The 21,654-nt window shown below is 34.6% G+C and overlaps 1 protein-coding gene and 1 long non-coding RNA gene across 3 annotated transcripts; one reads left to right on the top strand and one right to left on the bottom strand.

The window, feature by feature from the left end:
• Positions 1 to 328: 328 nt before the first annotated feature.
• On the bottom strand, positions 329 to 20,212 carry LOC129873393 (uncharacterized). Of its 2 annotated transcripts, none has more exons than XM_055948479.1 (15): positions 20,086 to 20,212; positions 17,963 to 18,009; positions 17,444 to 17,525; positions 16,171 to 16,324; positions 15,581 to 15,969; positions 15,111 to 15,294; positions 13,119 to 13,220; positions 12,712 to 13,035; positions 12,545 to 12,628; positions 12,302 to 12,460; positions 6,914 to 6,997; positions 5,120 to 5,257; positions 4,024 to 4,136; positions 2,143 to 2,306; positions 329 to 709 (listed from the first exon to the last, which is right to left on the bottom strand). In XM_055948479.1, the coding sequence occupies exons 2-15, from the start codon at positions 18,003 to 18,005 to the stop codon at positions 603 to 605; spliced, it is 2,127 nt and encodes a 708-aa protein (XP_055804454.1). In that variant the 5' UTR covers positions 18,006 to 18,009; positions 20,086 to 20,212; the 3' UTR covers positions 329 to 602. The 2 variants fall into 2 exon arrangements, with proteins under 2 accessions (XP_055804454.1, XP_055804456.1); XM_055948481.1 differs by having other exon boundaries at positions 329 to 706; positions 20,086 to 20,211.
• LOC129873394 (uncharacterized) lies at positions 8,519 to 14,792 on the top strand. The gene is made up of 3 exons (XR_008762718.1): positions 8,519 to 8,727; positions 9,623 to 9,673; positions 14,394 to 14,792. It is a non-coding gene; the product is annotated as an uncharacterized LOC129873394 (long non-coding RNA).
• Positions 20,213 to 21,654: the final 1,442 nt, after the last annotated feature.

Genomic DNA, 21,654 nt, shown 5'->3' with positions numbered 1-21,654 from the left:
TCTCTAGAGTAACTTTTATCTGTTGAGCAACAGACCATCGACTCACAAATGTCCTGGCATGGGTCATACGACACTGAGGGAGTAACATACTAACATTTACAAAGGTCATGGGTGTTGAGAGTTTTTTCACGAAACACATTATACTTCGATCAACACGTCTATATGTATTGGTTCACTTTCCTTTTTCTTCTTCGTGGACGGGGGAGTTTGGTCAGTTCAATTTCAAAATCTCATTGAAAACAGTATAGCCATGAATTTAGGTGCTATTCCTGATGGCTGTACAACAGATATTCACCTTACTATCTTCACGGACACAGAAAAAATATGGTACTAGTAATTACGTATATATTTGATTTGATCAAATAAGTGAAAATCTATGTTTCTCTAGGCAAAATTTTACTTGTACGAGATGAAAATAAAAACTCAAGACAAGTACTCGGTCATAGCACATCTCTGTGATATAAGGTGTACAACAAAATAACGTATTTCGCTATGACCTATCCTAACATATAACTGTACTAACAAAAAGCCGCTGCATATTGACAACATATACATACGTAAAGATACTTGCACAAGAAGAAACAACATGTTTCAAAATAATACTAACTTTTCCTACAACTCCTTCGGAGCCTTTTATGTCTCTGTGCAGATGAGTCTTTTGCTTGATCATCATCCATTGTATGACGTGAAACGCTCTCACCCATGTCTGCTTAAGAAACCAGGAGCAGAAAATATGAGAAAAGAGACAACATGACCTAACAAGCATTATCCTGTAAATGGAACATCTGCAGACTGAAAGTTCAACAACATTACAATCACTCAAAACTGTGAACCTCAGAACCTGTATAATAATAAATCCTCATTTAGCTCTCAAAATTTACGTTGATCCAGTTAACACAAGTCTAATGCAAAAGTAGAGGCAAAAAAACCATCGAAAAAATTCCACCCTATTAAAGAGCTGGAATGTTTCTTTGTTTCTCACACAGAAAACTGAAACCGTCAGCATGAAATATCCTAAACATGTGTATATGTTTCCTTTTACCTCAAGTGATGGCAATGTATGTGGACTTTGGTACTGTGTACATGAGAAAACTAAAATTAATGAAAATTATCAATTCCAGATTTTTTGCCCTGCAGACCTTCTCAATGAACATTGATATCTTGCAATCATACATCAGGGAGGTTTTCAAGATCCCATGGCAACTCACAACTATCACAAGGGATATACAAAATGCTCTCCCAGATTCTGATTGAGTTATTCACCACTGCCTTAAGAGAGGCCAATCAAGTGACTGACAAACTTACTATCTTGAGCTTACTCTCTGGAAATGAGAAGTGTATACCTCTTGATAGCCTCCAGAGGCAAATGAGAGGTTTACTACAACTGGATAAAAGGAAGATCCCTAGCCTTAAGGTTGGGAAGAAAAAGCCTCATGAACTGTTTTTCTGATGATATATGTTGATTTGCACATTTTTGTGAAGCTAACTTTTGTAAGGAAACTGCTAAAGAGATCTTCAATCTCTTAGAAAACATAACAGAGGCTATCTGTATAACATTTCTAGTAGAGCCAAAATCTGTTTTTCTGGCATTGAAGTGTAAATGATTGGGTCTGTCCAATTCCTTAGCCTCTTTTGAGGTTACGCTTCATATACCCCTCACACATGTATTTTGCTATGTTCTATTAGTATACAAGGCAGGGGTCTAGACTCTAGTCTAACCTCCCACCAAGACGGTGTCTTTAACTAAAAACAAAACACTGATATCATGGGTCAACCCTCTAAATAGAACTTTAATGACCATCTAAAATTATATATCCTCGAGCTGCTTCACCTAAACTTGGAAGCTTTATCTACTTACGCACAAATCACTTCAACATGCACTTCTCACCAGGAAAAAGAGTAGCTTAACTATTATACTAGTATTATTAGACTACATTTACAGTCATATACAATGTTACACCCACTGTTCGTAGGAAACAGAACTTGCAGCGCTGCAAGTAGCATTTCATTTTTTTCTTTATTATTTGTTTTTTTATTGTGATTTTCACTGCTAAAAACACTGATGGCAACAGAATATAATAACCACTCATTTCTAGCTGCAAACCAGAATAACTAAGGAAGTGAACAATTTCAGTGTCATACTTTTTGATGTCCCCACAGCTTGTCTGGAGAGCTTGCGCTTTATCTCTTCAGGATCTTCAGTGGAACTGTATCCCACACGCTTGCTGGATATCGTTATCACTCCAGGTTCAACTTCCTGCTCTGGTATCTCGCATTCCCCGTTAAAAGGTTTCATGTAACAGAACCTATAGTAATGTCAAAACAGGATTTACAGAACAAAACATTTAGTGAATATGAGGCAAATACTTCTTCACAAATAACATGATGACAATTTTTTGTACATGAGAAAAACAACAGCAAAAAGAATTAGCTATTATAATGACCTAGTGAACAAGTAGAACTTCACTGTGGAGTTCAGACAAGAAAAGCAAACAATTTAGCAAAACTGAACACAACCAAAATAACGTCTTGTAATAAATTATATCTTCTATAAAAGATCTCTTTCCAATGGAACAGCATATTATCTTTGAATTTCATATTTACTGTTCTTGGATGTGCATTACAAGGGAAATATAATTATGGATCTAAATATGTGGGTACCTATCAATATTCAGAAATATACAGTAACACCTATCAATTAACTTGGCTATTCTGGGATTAGTTATACTCCTATTCAGGAAGAATCTAACATACATAGGTCCAGAAGTAGTCTCTGTTAGAGCGTGTGTGAATGGCTTCATCCTGTAATTCCAGAACTTGTACACGGTTTTATATAGACCTCGAGTGTAGGTTTGAGCATGGTCTTACCTGTTTTAGAAGGGAGTCTTTAGTATTAACTTAATGAACCAATTTCCTTGATATATAAACTTGTTGAACTATTTCATTGGATGGAACTTACTAGATGCAATTTTGGCATAGTCTGGGGCCATTTTCTAATATTAGTTCAGGTAACAGTAATGGTAGGTTAACCTCTCAAAGCATATATTTCTTCAAAGGACACCTTCAGTTTCTTATTTTGGGTTAGCAACACACTTGCTTACATGTGGGTTTGATTTTTCTGGATAGATGATGGTGAGACTTGACCGCCAGATTTTTACCTACTTCTACCTACTCTGACACCATCCGATACCATACAGAATGATGTAAACTGTCTAATCTTAGTTTATGTTGTTAGAGAGGAAACATTTATTTTGAGCTTAAATTTTTAGATGAGATGGTCACACACATACTTCAATAGGGTATTAGGGCAGGCAAAGGTCCTAGGTCCTGGGATCAAATCTCACTATCATCCATCATCAAAAAGAGAATACATATTTGTTTGCTTTTAGACTGCCACTTGGATATTGGATCTGCAATAGTCTTGATTAAGAGAGCAAAAAATATCTAAATGCATTGTTAATGGTTTCAAAACTATCAAAAGAGTTCTGAAAATTAAAAAATAGCATGGCATTTACATGTAATCAAATGTCAAAGTTTGCAATTGCACAGTTAACAAAGATCACAATAAGAGAACAATAAATGATGATCACATGAAAACACTCTTTACAAGAGAACAGTTCAGCGCCTTGGGTGAGAGAAAAAACTTGAGGTATGGATGACATGAACTAGAAATAAGACTTATAGGGCTTTTTGGAGAAATCAAGATAAGATTCTTAGTATTAACTGAGAGACAGTATTTTTAAAAGTAGAAGGTGCAAAAGAAGCAACAAGGTTCATGGGGCTTGAACCAAAAAGCAAGAAGCAAAGTGCGAATATTAATCCAACTCTTCAAAATTGAAATCCAAAGAAAAGGTGGTCGGTTCTTTGAAGTGCATGGCTTCACCCATGAAGCAACAACCCCTCACTTCGATTCACTTCATCGCTTTAAGCGATAAAGCCATAGCTTTTAATAACACTGCTAAGCAAGCTCCTTTTTATGTCATATTTTTCAAGTGAGTCAGGGAAGTCAGATAAGACTCTTACCACTGAAGTGGTAAAGTCTTGCTGTTGAAGCCATGGCTCAACATTCTCCACTTTCTACATTTGTCACACTGCACCCAGTCGTTGTCAGGTTTGTATACACCACTACCCGCCTTCTGTAAGAGAGGAAAACACATGTTAAAAAATTGGTGAGAATGCCATCTTTGACAAAATGAACCATTAACCCTAAAACCTAAAATATCAATAGAATGACTTGAGAGAAATAGGAGAAATCCCTTTTCCCTGCTTAGATCAGTCTCAGAAATGCCGGCAAAGCTACATAGTGACTGTACTGATATTTCAAAAAGAGAATCATACAAAGAAGAGGATTAATGGTACTTCTTTCAATAATTTTTCTTGCAAGGCATCAAAATGAGATGAAAGTAAAGGCATACTGCTGCCTATGTAGGCAGTAGTTTGGATAATCATACTCACAGATTAGTGGATTACAGCACCAATTTCAAATTCTAGAAAATAGTTTTGAGGTATTACGCGTGAAGCAGAAATATTTGAATGCTTTCCTCATGCTTTATTTGTAATCAGATAGACCACATAAAATAATTTTTGTGCCACACGCCTCCTTGTGGGTATGGAAAATAAATCACTTTATCAATCTCCAAAAAGGTGAAACCAACAGCGCCATCAGTGATGATTCCTGTGCCTGAGGCAACCTTAACTCTAGCATCACTGAAATGATATCTTTTCTTCAAAGGTTTTATATTGCCTTGCTTATCATTGCTTATCTGGGTTTAATTGTCCTTTCGGATCCAGCTCTGCTAAAATTTTATTTCATTCTGGTTGCATGATTATGACCACCATTTTATCCTTCAAAATACTCCCACAGAACTCATTTAATTAGTCCTCATTCAAAGTTGTTAGGGTGGTTTTAAGTTATTAGATTGCATCCTCGATATTAAACAAGTCATCCCATCAAAACTAAGCAATCAAATGATAAAGTTGAAGACCATATCAGCTTCAAATCCATGCCAAATTACAATAGCCCATCCAGATAAATATCAAGATTGAGATGAGAGAGGGGGAGGGAAGAAGTAGCTACCACAAATAAAGTTAAAACTAGGCCAGTGTAGTGAGGAAGTACCAATTCAACTTTATCAACATGTTCATCCAAGTATTTGTCTGATTTTTCACCCAGCCACTTCTCCAATTCAGCATACACTTCACAGTCCTGGAATCCTTGTTTATTGTTGTGCACCCAAACATAACCGTTATCTTCAGCCTGTGCCATGAAACATTATTTTGACAATGAGTGTGACATCATGTTATGTTTTATGTACTTCTTTTATCATAAAGGTCTTCTAAAAAGTAAAATGAAAGGTTTTTTGCTATAGCATCACCTTCTTTATAGATATTGTCAGTTAATTTTCAGTTCCTTTTCAAATTTCTAGTAAGGAAAAACTTTTATCGATACATCAAGACGGCAACTATGCCAATGTCCAAAGTGTAGATGATCCCAGATCCAGATACAGGATAAATGCGACAGTAGGTTGTAAGCCACCATAAAAATAGTTAAATTACGATGAAAACTGACAAATCATAGCCCACATCAACTGGTTTAGAATTAAGGATAGCTGTCTTATTGATATCAATTAATATACCTCAAGAGGGTGTTGTCAGATACACAAAAGTATTGTACTACAAGGATATTTTAAATTCGCAAAATCTACTGAAACCATCAAGGGAAAATGGTATTCCCTTTCAACGCCAGAAAACATACTATCATAAAATCAAGAAACTCTAGAGTAAAACATTGATAGAAAAAAAAATCTCATACGGTTGGTACTTGGTAGACATGTTACTTCTCACAGAAATTCATATCATTAGAAATTGATAAGTGACTCTAGGAGTCTTCCAGCTCATTAAAGATATCTCGTGTTTCATCATCATTAAACTTGGAACTGTCTTCCAGCTCATTAAAGATATCTCGTGTTTCATCATCATTAAACTTGGAACTGTATATGTAATGATTGGTTTAATTTTGGTCCCTTTTCTCTGGCCAGTAATTTCTCAAGCCTTCCATCTGCTCAAAGTTTAATTATTCTACGTGACCAACAATTACCACCATGTCGTCTTCATAATTTCTTAGGCTTCTTTTTTACTCTTTATCTTACTTATTTGGAAACATTATAATGTAAAATTCACTGTATTAAACATCTTTGATAAGAAGTACACACAGACTTAGTTTAGTAAAACTCTGGTTCTCTAGAGACTAAGCAACAACAACATACCAAGTGAAATCCCACAAGTGGGGTCTGGAGAGGGTAAGGTATACGCAGACCTTACCCATACCTCGTGGAGGTCTCTAGAAACTAAGCAAATGGATAAAAAGAGGACTTATGAAATGAAATGTGAGAGTTACATCTATGAAGAATTAAACTAACTTTAATGGAAAGTTAAATAATTTGGGTATATAAAGTTCACCATTAAAGTTTCAAGCACTTAACGTGAAAGAGGGCAAATTGTCTCATGCACCAAACATAACGTATATTGCAAATTTCCCTCATTTTCAATAGTTGAATCACAACATTGCTTTGTAAAAATATCCTAGGGCTTAGGTGTGACCTCCTAAAAAGTTAAAGGGGCTCAAAATCTATATTCTAACAAAAATACTAACTCAACCATGATTTTACGGAACACCACAAAATAATACAACACATTACTATAATTCTTTATGAATAAAATTGTCTAGGATATAGAAGTATATAATGGCAATGCTATAGCTAAGTAAATTCAAAGTGAAACCAACATCCTTAATAATTATAGGCAAAATGATATGACTTCAAGTCATAAAGATCAGAGAAGTTTCCAACATATTTATTGCAAAAACATCATTAACTTGAAAAAAGAAACTGAAGAAGAGGAAGAAAATGTTCACCATTAAATTTGTGACATCAATAACACCAATGACACCACGACCTCTATCTCCATTATGCATCATACTCCCAACTCTCTTGTAAGCCTGTAATAGAATAACCATGTTAGCTGCTATACTATAGATTGTAAGCTAGACAAGTGATTTCCTAGCCAAAAGTGTACATAAATCCTTATATATTCACCCAATCTATTGTGAAAACAAAAATTATCTTTTTCGTCATATATTTTCTAGGAATCTAAAGGCTAGTATCCTGATCTCCTTGAGTCAATAGAACCTCTTATTGACTTCAATGTATTTGGAGTGAACACACTGTAATCAAGATACGGATTCAGCAATCTAAACTACTGATACAAGAGGTTCTGTTGTCATAACCATATGTTGCTTCATGATAGACTACAATTTGAACTCAACAAGAGACTCAAACTGGGGAAGAAAACGAGTAAACAGTAGTCCAATTCAACCTGGATTTTTCAAGTAACTAAAAATCATTCAATATCAAGATTCAAGCCATCTTGACCTTCAAATCAAGTATATGCTGAAATATACATACAGGAAGGGATATTAGGGGGAGTTAATAATCAAAAGTCAGCTTCAGCACTCCGAAATCCATACAATCAAGTAATACTGTCTAAATGGAAGCCATAATATCACCCATCAAGTAATATAGTATTAGAGAACTACATATTTACAATCAGGACACAGAATTAGGAATCCAAACTATTGAGATAAAGGCTCTATTATCACCATGAGCCATAGCACCAATAATGGGCTTTGAACTCAACAAACGAAAAATTGGGGGGGAGGGGGGTAGTTGTACAACATATCCTATATTTTTCAAGTATCTAACGAGTAATGATCGATTGATATCAATTCATTGTGACCTTCAAATGAAATACATGCTGTGTTCACCTTTTGTTCTTCGTAGCTTGTACCTTCTTCTCATTATCAACCATAATAGTTTCTTCAGAAGCACAAGTCCCTATATTTTACAGGCAAGTATGTTGCTTATGTAACTTGATCAATCTTAGAATGAAGTCCAGTTTACTTAAATTGGCCTGAAGACTACTGATAACTACCCATTATACATTAAGAGGATACTCCTTAAAAAGAAGGGAGAGAGGTTGGATACATGATATGTTTAAGTTCTGGTGAAGGCCTTAATATCATCATGGGAAAGCAAAGGATATAAAATCAAGTATAAGATCCTTGTTTAATCATGATTGGTCGGTTATGTTATATCCCATATTCTTTGTTTTTTTTTCTTTTCACAATAGGACATTTTTGGGATAACGGTAACAAGTCAAGGGCAAAGCTATGTTTGATTTTGTTGGATACATAATTCTTATGACTAAATTGGGATGTGGAAATATTGGAAAAGTTTAGGGGTAAAATTGGAATTTCACATGTGGAAATACTATAAAAGTTTAGGGACAAAATTGGAATTTCACATGTGGAAATACTATAAAAGGTTAAGGGCATAATTGGAATTTCAACTTGTAGATATTAGAAAAGGTGAGGAGCAAAATGGTAATTTCACATGGGAGCCTTTAAATCATCTAACTCCTAGAGATTTCTAGACATTTTGAGAGACTTGAAAACAAGAAATAAGAGGAGAAACTAAGGCAAAAACTAAAGAGAGTTTCGGCCAAAGAGGAGAAAAATTTTTCCTTGAAATTTCATCCCAAAAATTATAATTTCTTGGTATTTCCACTAAATCAAGGGTCCTCTATGACATGGTAAATTTATTTTGGAAGATAGAAGGCTTGTTTGGTTGATTTGGAGCTTTGATTAAGTGAAGAAGTTAGAAGGAAAAGGTAAGAATTAATCCAATTTCTTTGTGTTATGAAGTTTGTTGATGTTGTAGTATGTAGAGATGTGTAGAATTTATGGAAATATGGAAGTTTGTATGGTGAGTTTTACATATGTATAAATCCATGTATATGAAGATTTTGGAGGCAAGATGAATTAAATTTTTGTGTAGTATTTTAGTAGTAGTTATGATAAAAAAAAATTATGTTGGAATTGGAAGTTGAATGAATTTATTTGAAGTTGGAAATATGGGTTAGGTGATGAAGAGGAAAAAAATAATTAAGTTTGTATAGTTTGTTAATTATTGTTGTGATTCTTGGAACATAAGGGAAGCTTAAATGGTTTAAGTTGGTATTAAAATAGATTGTAGGGAATTATGTATTTTTAGTATGATTTTATAATATTATGGAAGTAAAGTTGTTCAAGTATAGATTGTTGTGGTTGATTATGAAGTTGAAAGAAGAAAATGAATTTGATTATGAAGTTGAAAGAAGAAAATGAGTTATAATAGTTTTATTGCATTTATGGAATTTTTGGGTGAAATATGGAATTGATGAATATGGAATAGCTTACTTGGAATATTTTTCACCTATGTTTGAATGAGTTTAAATTAGTTATGAACATGAAATATTCATATTTATTTGGAAATGCAAAGTTGGGTTGAAAGTTATTGCATTAGTTGGAAAAAAAACCAATTTATGTTATGGTGCGTTTTAAATTGATTATTGATGGTATCGGTGTTGTTGTTGGCTTGTTTGTTGATATGGTGGCCGAGTTGTAATCTCGGGGTTGTCATATATATATAAGGGAGATGCTGCCGAAATTTTTGTATACAAATATTGGTAGAATTGAATTCTTAAAGTCTTGTGAATAGTAATTGATAAATGTGACCAATTGTAGATTTTGGAGGAAACGGGAGTTAAATTTGGACAAACGTGAAAAGCCGATAAGGTATGTAAAGCTTTACCTTTTCTTCACTTGGCATGTCGTAGATGTAATAGGAGTGGATACGAGCCTCGGGGTTCACTCTATTCTTCGGAATCGACGCTCAAAATTTCTCCTTTTCTATTCAGTAGAATTGAATTAGGCATTTATGAATATTTTTGGAAAAATTGTCTAAACTTCTAGATTTAGCACAAATGAATTCCGACTACCTTGAAACTCTTATAAATGACGTTATGAAGTTTAACGCACGTAATTTATATACGCCACCTCATTTGACCGAGGTGGGCCTCACAATTCTGAATTTTTCTTTGTTATTCTGTTTCGCTTATGTTAGGTGGAATTTGAGAGAAATTCTTTGCTACTCTTCCGAATATTATATGACTAATTATTCCATTAAGTTCTATAACATATTTTGAAATATGGAGACGATTCCAGAAAAATATTTTGACATAGACTATCGTGAGGTTGGAAAGATTTGCGCTATTATTATTATTCAAGTTCTTTTTATATATGATTTGTTATCAAAACCATGCTATCGAGTCTGTATAAATATTTTAAATTTTAAATTACATTTAGTTTCTCACTACTCCACTCGTGTATACTGTAATCACTCTTTCACTGAGCCTGGGCCAGGATATGTTTTCGTGCGTATTTCTCTGCATTTTTCGCCGTGCCCCGATGTGAGGGGGCAGGTATGACATGTACATGGGTTGTGGTGTATGTTATGCCACGGAGTTATGCTGTGCCATGTACATATATGATATGATATGATTTGATTTGATATGATTTGATATGGCCATCTGATATGATATGATCTGTTACGGAGACATTTCCTACTCTGGTGTTATGATGTGCTGTGGCGCCAATGACGAGAGGACGACCACATTTTGTTCACCGAGTCCCACGAAATGGGGCCGGATATGGCATATGTATTTGCATATATGATTTGTGATTATGATAAGCATTTTGATATTCTGAATATTTAGTCCGTTTTCTGCACCCACTATTCAAATTATGGTTTTAATTATTACAACCCATGCTTTACATATTCGTACTGACCCCCTTTCTTCGGGGGCTGCATTACATGCCCGCAGGTACCGAAGTTTGATTTGTTGATCCACCTGCTTAGGGCATTTGTTGCATCGTTGACAGTGCTCCCTTGTTCGGAGCTTGTATTTTGGTACTGACTTTATCTCTGTATATTTGGATATGTTGGTCAGGGATACGACGGAGCCTTGTCCCGTCATATGACTATGCTATCATCTGTAGAGGTCTGTAGACAGAGTTATGTTGTGGGTTTCGTATATATGGTTTGGGTTTTGTGTGTTTGTGACGGCCTATCAGCCCTCGTGCCTATATCTACTTTTATGATTTGTTTAGCAATTTCTTATAATCACTACCTATGTTTATTCGGTTAAAATGGCTAATTTGGGATAAGAGTACGTTTGGGTGCTCAATTAGGGCACCAGTCGTGGCCTATGGGGTTGGGTCGTGACAGGTTAACAGATTATGAAGCTTAGCATGTAACCCAGTTCTGCAAAATCTCTATATCCAGTTGTACTATTAACTCTAGTTTGGTGTGCCACAGCATTAAAGAGATTAGTTAAGACTCCTCATGGTGAGAAGAAAGTATTTGCTAAAAGCAACAATTTAGAAGGCCACGCTATATAAGGTCTTTAAACTGGATAAATCAACGAATGTGTTGTCTTCATACAGTGGACAAGATACGATAAAATCACTTCACAGATCCCAATGTAACATATAAACAAAGAAAGTAAAAAAAAACCGTAAAGCACAAATTGTTATGTCCAATTCATCCTGCCAACGGTGAACCAATGAAGAATATTTAAATAAAACCTGAATATAATCCAACCAGTCAATTACCATTTTACTAAGAAGATTCCAAAACAAGTTAATTTTCTGTAATCAGACATGACAAAAATTCAAAAAAAATTCAGTGTGTGCATTTAACTGCAGTGCTACTCAATATTCGTTAAGCTAGCTTCTAAAAAAGATTGCTAAGGAACCCTTTCATATGTTTTAGCATTTGAACTTAGATTTTTCATGGAAGTTCACTAAAATCATCTTTGCTGGTTGTTATAGATGTTTAACTATCCAAACCTAGACAATGAAAGCTAAAATACATTGAAGGACCAGCGTCATCACCTCATTGGTCGATTAAGCATGCATAGGATTGTGTTTCCCAATGTAAGAAACAACGAACCCGTGTAAGTATATAGGCAACAGAAGATGACATGCATTATCATGTTTGATATGGAAATGGAATAAGGAACTGCAAAGGCCAGTGTTTCAAAAAGGGGTCAAGCTGTAAATATGACAGCAATTTAATATCCCAGGGAAACTAATGAAACAGTAGAATATCCATTGATGCATACTAAAACTTACCAAAAGCTTCAGATGTTAGAACCAAATGCAAAACTAAATTGAGACTGAACACTTTAAAAAATCATTAGCTAAATCTTCCTTCGTTTTTTATGGGTAATCAATCTTATTTTCGTTTCAGAGAAGTGGAAAGCTAAATCACAATGAGATTATAAACAACTGTAAGCAATAAAAGAAAGCATCTCCTTTCCGAAACAATGAAGAAGGCAAGAATGGAAATCCAACGGTTACCTCTATTAGACGTCCATGCCAATACAGAAATATTCCACAATTTGCTTCTTCCCATTCCAATTGATTGCAACCCAGCGTAAGCTGAACTGATTTTCCCATTATAGTACCATTTTCCACAACAGTCTTGTTCAGAGATCTTGCTAATGGTCGACTTTTGACCTATTAAAACATTAAAAAAAGAATCCGTTTCCAATCTTATTAGCAGTACATTGGGACACAAAAGCCAAATGTATGTATAAATACCTGTGATCCTTGGACATATATTTTTATACGTGGATCAAGAAAGATCACTTCCAAATAAGATCTAAGTGAATAATCCAAAGGAACCTAAAACCAAAATTGCAACTTAGAAATATGAAGAGAGAGAAAGAGAGAAAGTGGAATATAAGTTATAAAAGAAGGTAATCAACCATTTGAGTCATCTGGCCTGGACGAGCTCTGACCCGTCTAGAACGAATGAGAATATCGCCCTGATGGAAGGAGCTCCCACCAGTTATTCCAGACTCCCATTGCAGGCTATAATTGGGTCCCCACTCATCCAGATTCCAGATATATATATGTGTTCCTGTGCCATCCTTACTGAATAGACCTACTTTTTGACCAATGAAGTACTTATCGAACGGTGAAAATTCCTTAATAGCTTTCAAGTTGTGTTTGAACAAAGTCTCATTTTGCTTATCCAGCTCCATAAATTGCCCATATCTGTAGTAGCTTACAACGGGTATCTCCAGATTCTGCAGCATAAGATTGAGCAGATAAGCTCTACTGACAAATTACAAGCAAAACACGAAGTCTAACAAGTTCATCTGGTGCGTACATCTTTTCCTTCATTGAGTGTCTGGGAAAGGAAAGCAATTGATCTAGAGTTAGTTGTCTGTGTCAGAACCAATGCATCTTTCCCAAGTTTCATTGCCCCAGTCTGCACAAAGAACACCAATGGAACAGTAAAGATATCATGGTATCAAAAGCTATCGGGAATCGCAGCATAAGGTGAAACCTAAAGAAACTCAAGCAAAAGGAGATGCATCTATATGCCAGCACTGCATTGCAATCCAACATTACTAAAAATGAGGAAGTCATAATCATTAATTACAGGATTCAAACTCCAAAGTCCTTATTGTTAACCATGAAGCTTGTTACCAACAAGCACATGGTTTATAAGTCAATTGCATGTATACTTTGTGCAGGATCATGTTTTAGCTTAGCATTTACAACTTTTTGTATACAACTTGTATGCAAGTTGCCAAGTTGGTACCACCATATTGTTAAATTATTATTATTAATTTAATTAAATTGTATCGATAATTACTGGAATCGATATGGAACAAACTTTTTATTTCATCTGGTAATTCAACAGAGGTGTGCATTTAGTCGGTTAAAACAGTTTTTGCTAATTCATTTAACTTATACAATTTTTATGTTTGTAGATAGGCAAATAGATCACCTACTACAAAAGTTTTTTTTGCCTTAAACTTGTAAAATGAATTGTCATATTCCTTTGTTTAATTGCAAGGAGTTTGTTCCCCTGGCGATTATCTCACTTAGGCCTCATTAGTTTGCACTTAATGAAATTCAAAAGTTGAATAGCTCAGACCTTAGACCATTAAGTGCATTTGTTTACATTAAGATTTAGACACTTAATTGGTCTGAATAGGTCTTAATCATTAAGATCTTGAACAAAGTCTTAATATCATTAAAAGGTATTTTGGGTAGATAATTTTCACTGTCACTCTGTCCACAATTACCAACCACCATTACTAACCATCTATGACATCACTATCAGTCTATCACCACCACTCTTGAACAAAGCCTAGTTCAATTTGGTTTGGTATTGAGAAAGAAACCAAACCAAATGGGCATATAAATATATAAGTTTATATACATTTTTGAAAATTTATTTAGGATTTTCTTTAGCTTATATGTCAAAAAGATATTTGTGATTTTCACATTGGATGTTTAATAAAACATACTTTAAATAATGATTAATTTATTATCAAGTGTTATTAGAAAGTGCCAATTATTTTTCTTTCATATTCAAATTTCAAGATATATTTAATTTATTGACTAAGTTGAACTGACCAAACCGATATAGGTGGGAGTAATCTTCGAGCTGGACAAGAAGAGAGAAGCGAGGCCGAGATGGTTCGCACATGTGAAAAAGAGGAGATAGATGCTCCAGTGAGGAGGTGTGAGAGGCTGGCGGTGATAGATTTTAGAGGTAGAGGCAGACAGAGAAGAAAATGGGAGAGGTGATTCGGCAGGACATGGCGCACCTTCAACTTACCGAGGATATGATCTTAGATACGAGAGCATAGAGGTTGAGGATTACGATAAACATTCAATAGTCAAGCATTTTCACTCTTCCCAGAGGTAGAGCAGAGTCTAGTCTAGAGCACTCATCCGTTCTTACCAGTATTAGTCCTATTATGCTAGCATTATCCCATTCTTCAATTGTATTACTACTTTTGGTTTTTACCTTGGTTATCTTTACTGTTACTAATGTCAATACTTTTCATTCTTCAATATTTTTATGTAGCTTTTGTTTTTTCCATTACTTTCAAACTTGTTCTGAAAAACAACAATTTTCTCGAGTCGATGGTCTATTGGAAACAATCTCTCAAAGGTAGGGGTGAGGCCTGCGTACACCCCACACTCCCCAGACCTACTTGTGGGACTATAGTGGGTTTGTTGTTGTTGTTGAATCAAATTCTCACCCTATCTCTTTTAAGAAAGTGGGGACAAAACCATGATGGACAACAGATAGGGACCTCGAGAGTTTCACATCTTGTGCATGCAGATATTAACCTACCTTAAAACCAATTCCAAATCTCCCAATACGATTAGGGTCATCTGCATCAGGTTGCTTGTGTCCAAATGACACCATCTGAAGCATCTGCTGATGGTTCATTCCATACCCATCGTCTATAATGCATAGCATAGGAATTTCTCTGCCAACCGCTCTTGAAAATATCATGTCAATAGAAATTTCCAACCTGTCAAATATCCAATAAAAGCAACCTGAAATGAGAAACTATGCAACTTAAATGCACAAAAAAAATGGTAACCTCTGCCTTTCCCCACGCCACACCTTTCTAGCACAGTTAGAAGAGGGAGCTGCAAGCAAGGTAGAATGATAAAGTAAAAGGAAAATGGGAGTACAATAAGAAGAAGCATTTTTCTAAAAAATCATGGTAACAGTACCGAAAGGCAATGTAGACAAAATAAAAATAAGGAAGCCAGTAAAGAATCGTCAACCAGGAAAGTAACTTGTGTACCTACTTAGTTGCTTTGGCGTCTCTAGAATTGTCCACAAACTCCGCGATTGCTCCAAAACTCCAACCAGAATGGGTGTGACCTAGAGTTTTCAAATAACTAGGATTTGCATGCACAAAATTACTCTCAAGGGAAATATTGTGTAGATTTGGTTTTTCAGGTCTTCCACTAGCTTTGGCTGACAAATCACAAGTTTGGGCACCTATAACAGCCTCCTCCCTGTAGGGAGAACAAACATCCTCAATCACATGAGAAGTTGATCCAGAGGCCTTAATTACAGGACATTCGCTTGGTGTTCTCCTCTCTCGGTAACAAGCAAATGTACATCTGAATCCTGAGCCTCCTTTGGGAGGAAGTATGAAAAATTGAAAGCCATCATGTTTTCCAGTAGCAACCTTCAATAGCAAAGTAATACAAAAAGATATGTATTGGATAGATAAATAGAATTTTAACGTAAAATGAGCACCTAGAAATAGTATGTAGGAAGCAAAAAAAAAATCTGCACTTTTCTTCTTTTTTTTTGGGGGGGGGGGTGAGGGAAGGGGGGGGGATTAATCAATGCAATAAGGTACATTCAGGATTCTAGAAAAAGTTACCCTTTTGTGTTTCTGAAGGAAACCAAGGAATTCTTCCCACTCCCTTTCCTGATGAGAATTTTCTGGAGAACGACGTAACAAGCAGCGGGATAACTCAGAGAGGAAGTCCAATTTTTCTTGTCGGACAATGTCTGTTATATTCCAAACAGAAGGCCTGACAAGCATTTCAGATAAGTACACATCATGATTTGCATCAATGGAGCAAAGAAGTGAGGAAGGGCAAAAACCCTTGGGGCAAGTAATGCATTACCCAGATGATAACTTTAAATCTTCAAAAGAAGACCCCATGATTTAGATTTAACTCAAGAAAAGAAAGAAGAACAGTAAAGCCTTGTTAATGTAGAACATGAAATTAATCAATCAGAAATTAAGTTTCTGCTTTTAACACAACTTATCATGATATCCCTTCTGCGCCACCATGAAACAATCTTTTTCCTCTATTTTTCGAATGGATACATCTTTTTCATAATTATTTTGATGGATATATGGTACCTTACTGCATACTTGTATTGGATAAACAGATTGTATTTAAATTGCATCAACGGCTACAAGGGAAAAGTGATTAAAACCTCTCCACATGCTTTTGCATAATGTATGCATCATTTTGCAGAGGAAGAAACATTGGACCAATTTGTAGATAGGACAGTATTGATAATTGAATTGCATGGCACAGAAGATGGTCACGAATATGATGGCATGGTAGTAGCAGAAGAAAGAGAATGATGCCCGCTAAAGGGAGTAATTTGAGGATTCTGCAGCATCACTTAGTTTTAGTACTGGATCATGCAGTTGTTATTGGGAAAGAAGAGATTGGACTTACAAAGGAGAAAAGGAGAGAAGAAATTTTGTCGCCAACAGATCGAAAGCTACATCTTTAATTTATCATAGAGAAAGAAAAAAAAAACATGGTTGCCCGTGACAAACAACTCTACCTCAACAATAACTAGCTTCCATAGGAAATTGGAACAAGAAATTACTTTATTATTGTTATAAATTAGAATGAGAAAATCGATGAACGCAAAATAGAGAAAATTACTGCCAGAAGGAACTTCCATGTTTTCCGTTGAACAAACTGCTGAATTTCTTATTTTTCCTCAAGAAAAGAAAATAGAAGTCTATTCACGACTAAAACTGGAAACTTATAGCAGCAGATAAACATTATATCAGCACATAATGTTCCATAACAGTCACCGTGACTTAGAAAGAAAACATGCATGAACTATTCAGAAGATGAAGCTAAAGCAGAAGAGCAGGGAAAGCTGGCATTGCATACATATTGACAGGTGGATTGAGACACTGTGTTGAGCATATGATTTTCCTATCCTTTTTCACCATAACATACTGTTTGAAGCCATCTACAAAAATAATTTAGTCAGATTGGCGCTGGAAAAAAAGTAAATGAAATAATGGGTTAGTATTTTGCACAAACATCCAAAGCAATCAAAGCAACAATAAATTTCAAGAGGAAAAAGGAGGAAACAAAAGGGAGGAATTTGGAAATAAACTGCCTCTTTAAATATAAAGGGTCAAAGAGCCCAGTTTAAACTTCCAATGCATTGATGATACAAAGCAATATTGAATATCACATGATCATTTATTTCTTTTATGAATAACATCATCAACGTCTCTCACCGTTTAGTACTGGTACACAATGACATCCATAATTTCTTAATGCCTGACCATGGAAAAAATAACATATAACATGATAGCTGATGACGGCTCAAAGATTATAGCAAGAGAACAGATCATCAAACTAACTTCTTCTCTTTTGGATTAACGAAAAACATTTTACCTTCGCATGATAACTCCTCCTCCACGCCAAGATCTCCCATCATAAACCTAGAATAACATACCATATAGCAACCATGAGGGCATTGAATTTAGGAAACAAAATTTCAACCCTGATGTGTTCAAACATTCATAATATCATAAAAGGCAAAGTTAACTCTACAAGTACACTGTAGAGCTACTTTATGTAGATGCAGAAAAGATAAGCAAATAAAGCCCAAACTGCACGAACTAGCTTACAGATTTGCTCGTGTTCGGAATTCACAATAGTATCTCACACTAAAGAGAACTCCCAAACTTGGAATTGATAAGGAAAGAAGGAGAATAATTTGCTGCTTTCATTTCTCACATGCATTCTTTTTCTATGATGTTGCTTGGTGACCCAGAATTTGAGGTGGAACCACTCAATATTTGACTTATTTTGATTCAACTTGTTCTTTGAAGTGACCAGACAAGGATAAATTTGCTAGTTTTCTCAAGTCCGGCATGAAATGATGTCTTTTTGTAGGTAACCAGTTTAAGTGGTTTCCCTTTATATGCTAATACCTTTTATCTTCCCCTTCTGTGATTTGTTAGCTTTTGCAACCCAATGTTTTCATTTCAATGTTCTTGTAAGAGCATTTTCCCCCTTTTAAAACAATATCTTTAGGAGTTGGGGGGATATTAAAGTATCAAATCTTCGCGTAACACCCATTTTTCAATACCTTGTACCTGATGATAGATGGCTTGAGAATAGAGAACTAGATTTACTTCCAATTATGTCCGATCAGAAAAAAAATATTTTATGCATCTGTGTTCTTAAACAAAGAACCGATTAGAAGGGTGAGCCACCAAGTCCAGCAAGCCAAAGGAACCCCTGAAGAAGCTAAACAAGAAATGGGCGTTATTTGTGTCAATTCCAACTAAGAAGGTGCTGCTTCCATTTTTTTTAATCTCCGGTGACTAATACAAAGTAGTTGTGGATCAAGTGATCAATCAAAAGCAGAAGAAGTCATTCTAAAAGAAATGTCACTAAAATCAAATTATGAAGCTCCTATATTACTAGGGAACAGATAAAATATCTCTCTAACAGTGGGAAGAAGTGACTTCTTAACAAGAATGTACGTCTAAAATATGGTTTAACAAAGTATTTTCAAACAAAAAAATTATGTTGCATAACGAAGTATGAGATAATACCCGAAGAAAAAATTTAACTAGAAAATATAATTATAATGAGTTCATCAGGAAAATAAAACAAATTCACACATAATAGACTTGATTTTAAGGTAGATAAAATTATAGACTATTAAAATGTGGCTTTGGCTTGAGAAGAAATAAAAATTATTTCACTTTTGGGTGAACGTAACTGTTATAAATAGGAAGGACAAAGAGTCCGGTTAGAGATTTATCCTAAGGAAAAACAAGAAAAAAGAAAGGAAGATAAGGGGTCTATAGAAAATTGGAAGGCAGGTCCCGGCCACCTCTGTACAGGACAAGATTTCTTTTTTGGGGTGTGTGTGTGTTGGGTGGGGGAATATGTATGGACATAATCCTTGGACTTCCTTCAATTTTAATCATCAAAGCTACTTCAACCCCAAAGAACTATACCCCTTTGTGAGACTTTAAAACTTAATACAGCAATATTAGCAACAAAATATGAACAAGATAAATTGCCAAAAAATGAAAAAAGACTGTCAGACATGGTAAGCTTGAACTTTTTCATGAGATGGTCAGCAATAATAAACCAAACTGTCAAACAATAAAGGTATATCACTAGATAATCTAGTACAATTATTTCACCAGACTACAATAAATACTCCCGCAAAACTTGACCCTGAACCAAACTTCCCAAAGGATATAAAAAAGAAACGCGCTTTTGACACAGGGGAAAAGTTAAAAGTCACACAAATGGAAAAATAAACACAATCTGTCCATAATCAAACTCTTCCAAGCAAACCTTACACCGTGCATTGTAAAAAAACTACTAAAACAAAGCAAGTACATAACCACATTTTTTAGTTCTCGTTTCAACCGAAGTCAAAACCCTAGTAACAAATTGGACTGTCCAAAAAAACTATTTTCAAGTGTTTGAGCAGCAATATTACTTCTTGAGGAAACGACGGGCATTATGGAGTATGAGGCACTTACCGGCCGGGGATTTAACGTCGGAATATCGGCGACGGCAGAATGGAATGTGTATCAATCGACTCAGAGACGCATGCAACTGGCGGATGTTTGGGTGGAAGGTGAAAAAGGCAAAACTTAATAATGTGATGTTTCACTAAAATAGCAATAATTGTTTTCATTATTAAAAATAAAAATAATAAAATATCCAACATTCTTAAAAATATAAAGAATCGTCTCTGCACGAATAGCAGCATCTCTGGTACTTTTTCCAAATAGGAGCGGAATTTTTATTTTTTTTAATATATTAAAAATAACAAGTAAAAATAAAATAAAAAATTTAGAATAATGGATAGATAAATCTAAACAGAGGGAGCATTTTAATTTTGAATACAGAATATTGGAGGCAAATTTATGGCAAAAATCAAATCGTGGAAAATTCTCGTAACATGTGTCATTGTACGTTGTGTTGGTGAAAAATATGATAAAGTGCCCATTTGGATGGGCTTAAAAAAAAAATTTATGTATGAAGTGCTTTTAGAATTTTGAAGTGCTGAAAGTTATTTTTATAAATAAGCAGTTGAGTGTTTGGATAAAAGTGCTTAAATGAGGAAAATAATGTGAATTTTAGGGTTAAAAGAATAAAAAGAATAGTTTGAAAATTTAGTTAAAACATAAGGGATATAAAAGCAATTTCCATTGTCAAAGAAAATGACTTTAAGCACTTAGGAAGAAAAAAAATTAGGAGTCCGTTTGGATTGACCAACTTAAAGCCCCTTTTTAGTTTTTGGACGTGTTTGCCTAATGCTAACTTTAAATCATAAAGTTTTTAAATTCAATCAAAAATGAAAAGTTAGGATTCTTAACTTTTTTTTTCTAAGTGCTTAAAGTCATTTTCTTTGATCATGGAAATTACTTTTATATCCCTTATATTTTAACTAAATTCTCAAACTATCATTTTTATTCTTTTAACCCTAAAATTCACATCATTTTTCTCATTTAAGCACTTTTATCCAAACACTCAACTGTTTATTTATAAAAATAACCGCACTTCAATATTCTAAAAGCACTTCATACATAGAAGTTACTTTTTTTAAGTCCATCCAAACGGGCTCATAATATTATTTTTCTTTTAAAAAAATTCAAGTCCACTGCAATAAAATATTCATTGATCCTCCAATAGTATTCGATCCTGACTTGTCTTTTCTAGCATACATTAACTCGACAATTTTATATGATTCGAAAAGCTCTACTTTTCATGTTAAAAAACAGTTATCTAGCTGTACTAGTGAGATTTGTTTCTTTCACAACACTAATCTAATATTTTATATGAAGCCAAAATAAATTTAAAGTCCTTTTTTAGTTTTTGGACATATTTATTTAATGTTAATTTTAAGCCATAAAGTTTTTAAAGTCAGTCAAAAATAAAAAGTTAGGATTTCTTATATCACATACTTAATGACTAAAATTATTTCTAAAAGAAATCTTTACTAATACGTTGAAAATTATGGGGCAAAAATCAAAGTCTTTATGCAGTTTTACAGAAAGTAATCTGATAGCAAAAATCAAATCCAAATGTGGCTTACCTTGACT

The sequence above is a fragment of the Solanum dulcamara genome, chromosome 11, assembly GCF_947179165.1.
Source record: "Solanum dulcamara chromosome 11, daSolDulc1.2, whole genome shotgun sequence".
NCBI lineage: Eukaryota > Viridiplantae > Streptophyta > Magnoliopsida > Solanales > Solanaceae > Solanum > Solanum dulcamara.
Note: the sequence above shows the minus strand (reverse complement) of the source record. Positions and strands in the feature narration are given on the sequence as shown.

Excerpts from the sequence above, each read along its gene's own strand:
- LOC129873393 (XM_055948479.1), bottom strand. The coding sequence starts at position 18,005 with ATGATGGGAGATCTTGGCGTGGAGGAGGAGTTATCATGCGAAG. Across the intron at positions 2,307-4,023 it reads AAGACTTTACCACTTCAGTG|GTTCTGTTACATGAAACCTT; the intron begins GTAAGAGTCTTA and ends ACATTACTATAG. Across the intron at positions 710-2,142 it reads AGCTGTGGGGACATCAAAAA|CAGACATGGGTGAGAGCGTT; the intron begins GTATGACACTGA and ends TGGTTTCTTAAG.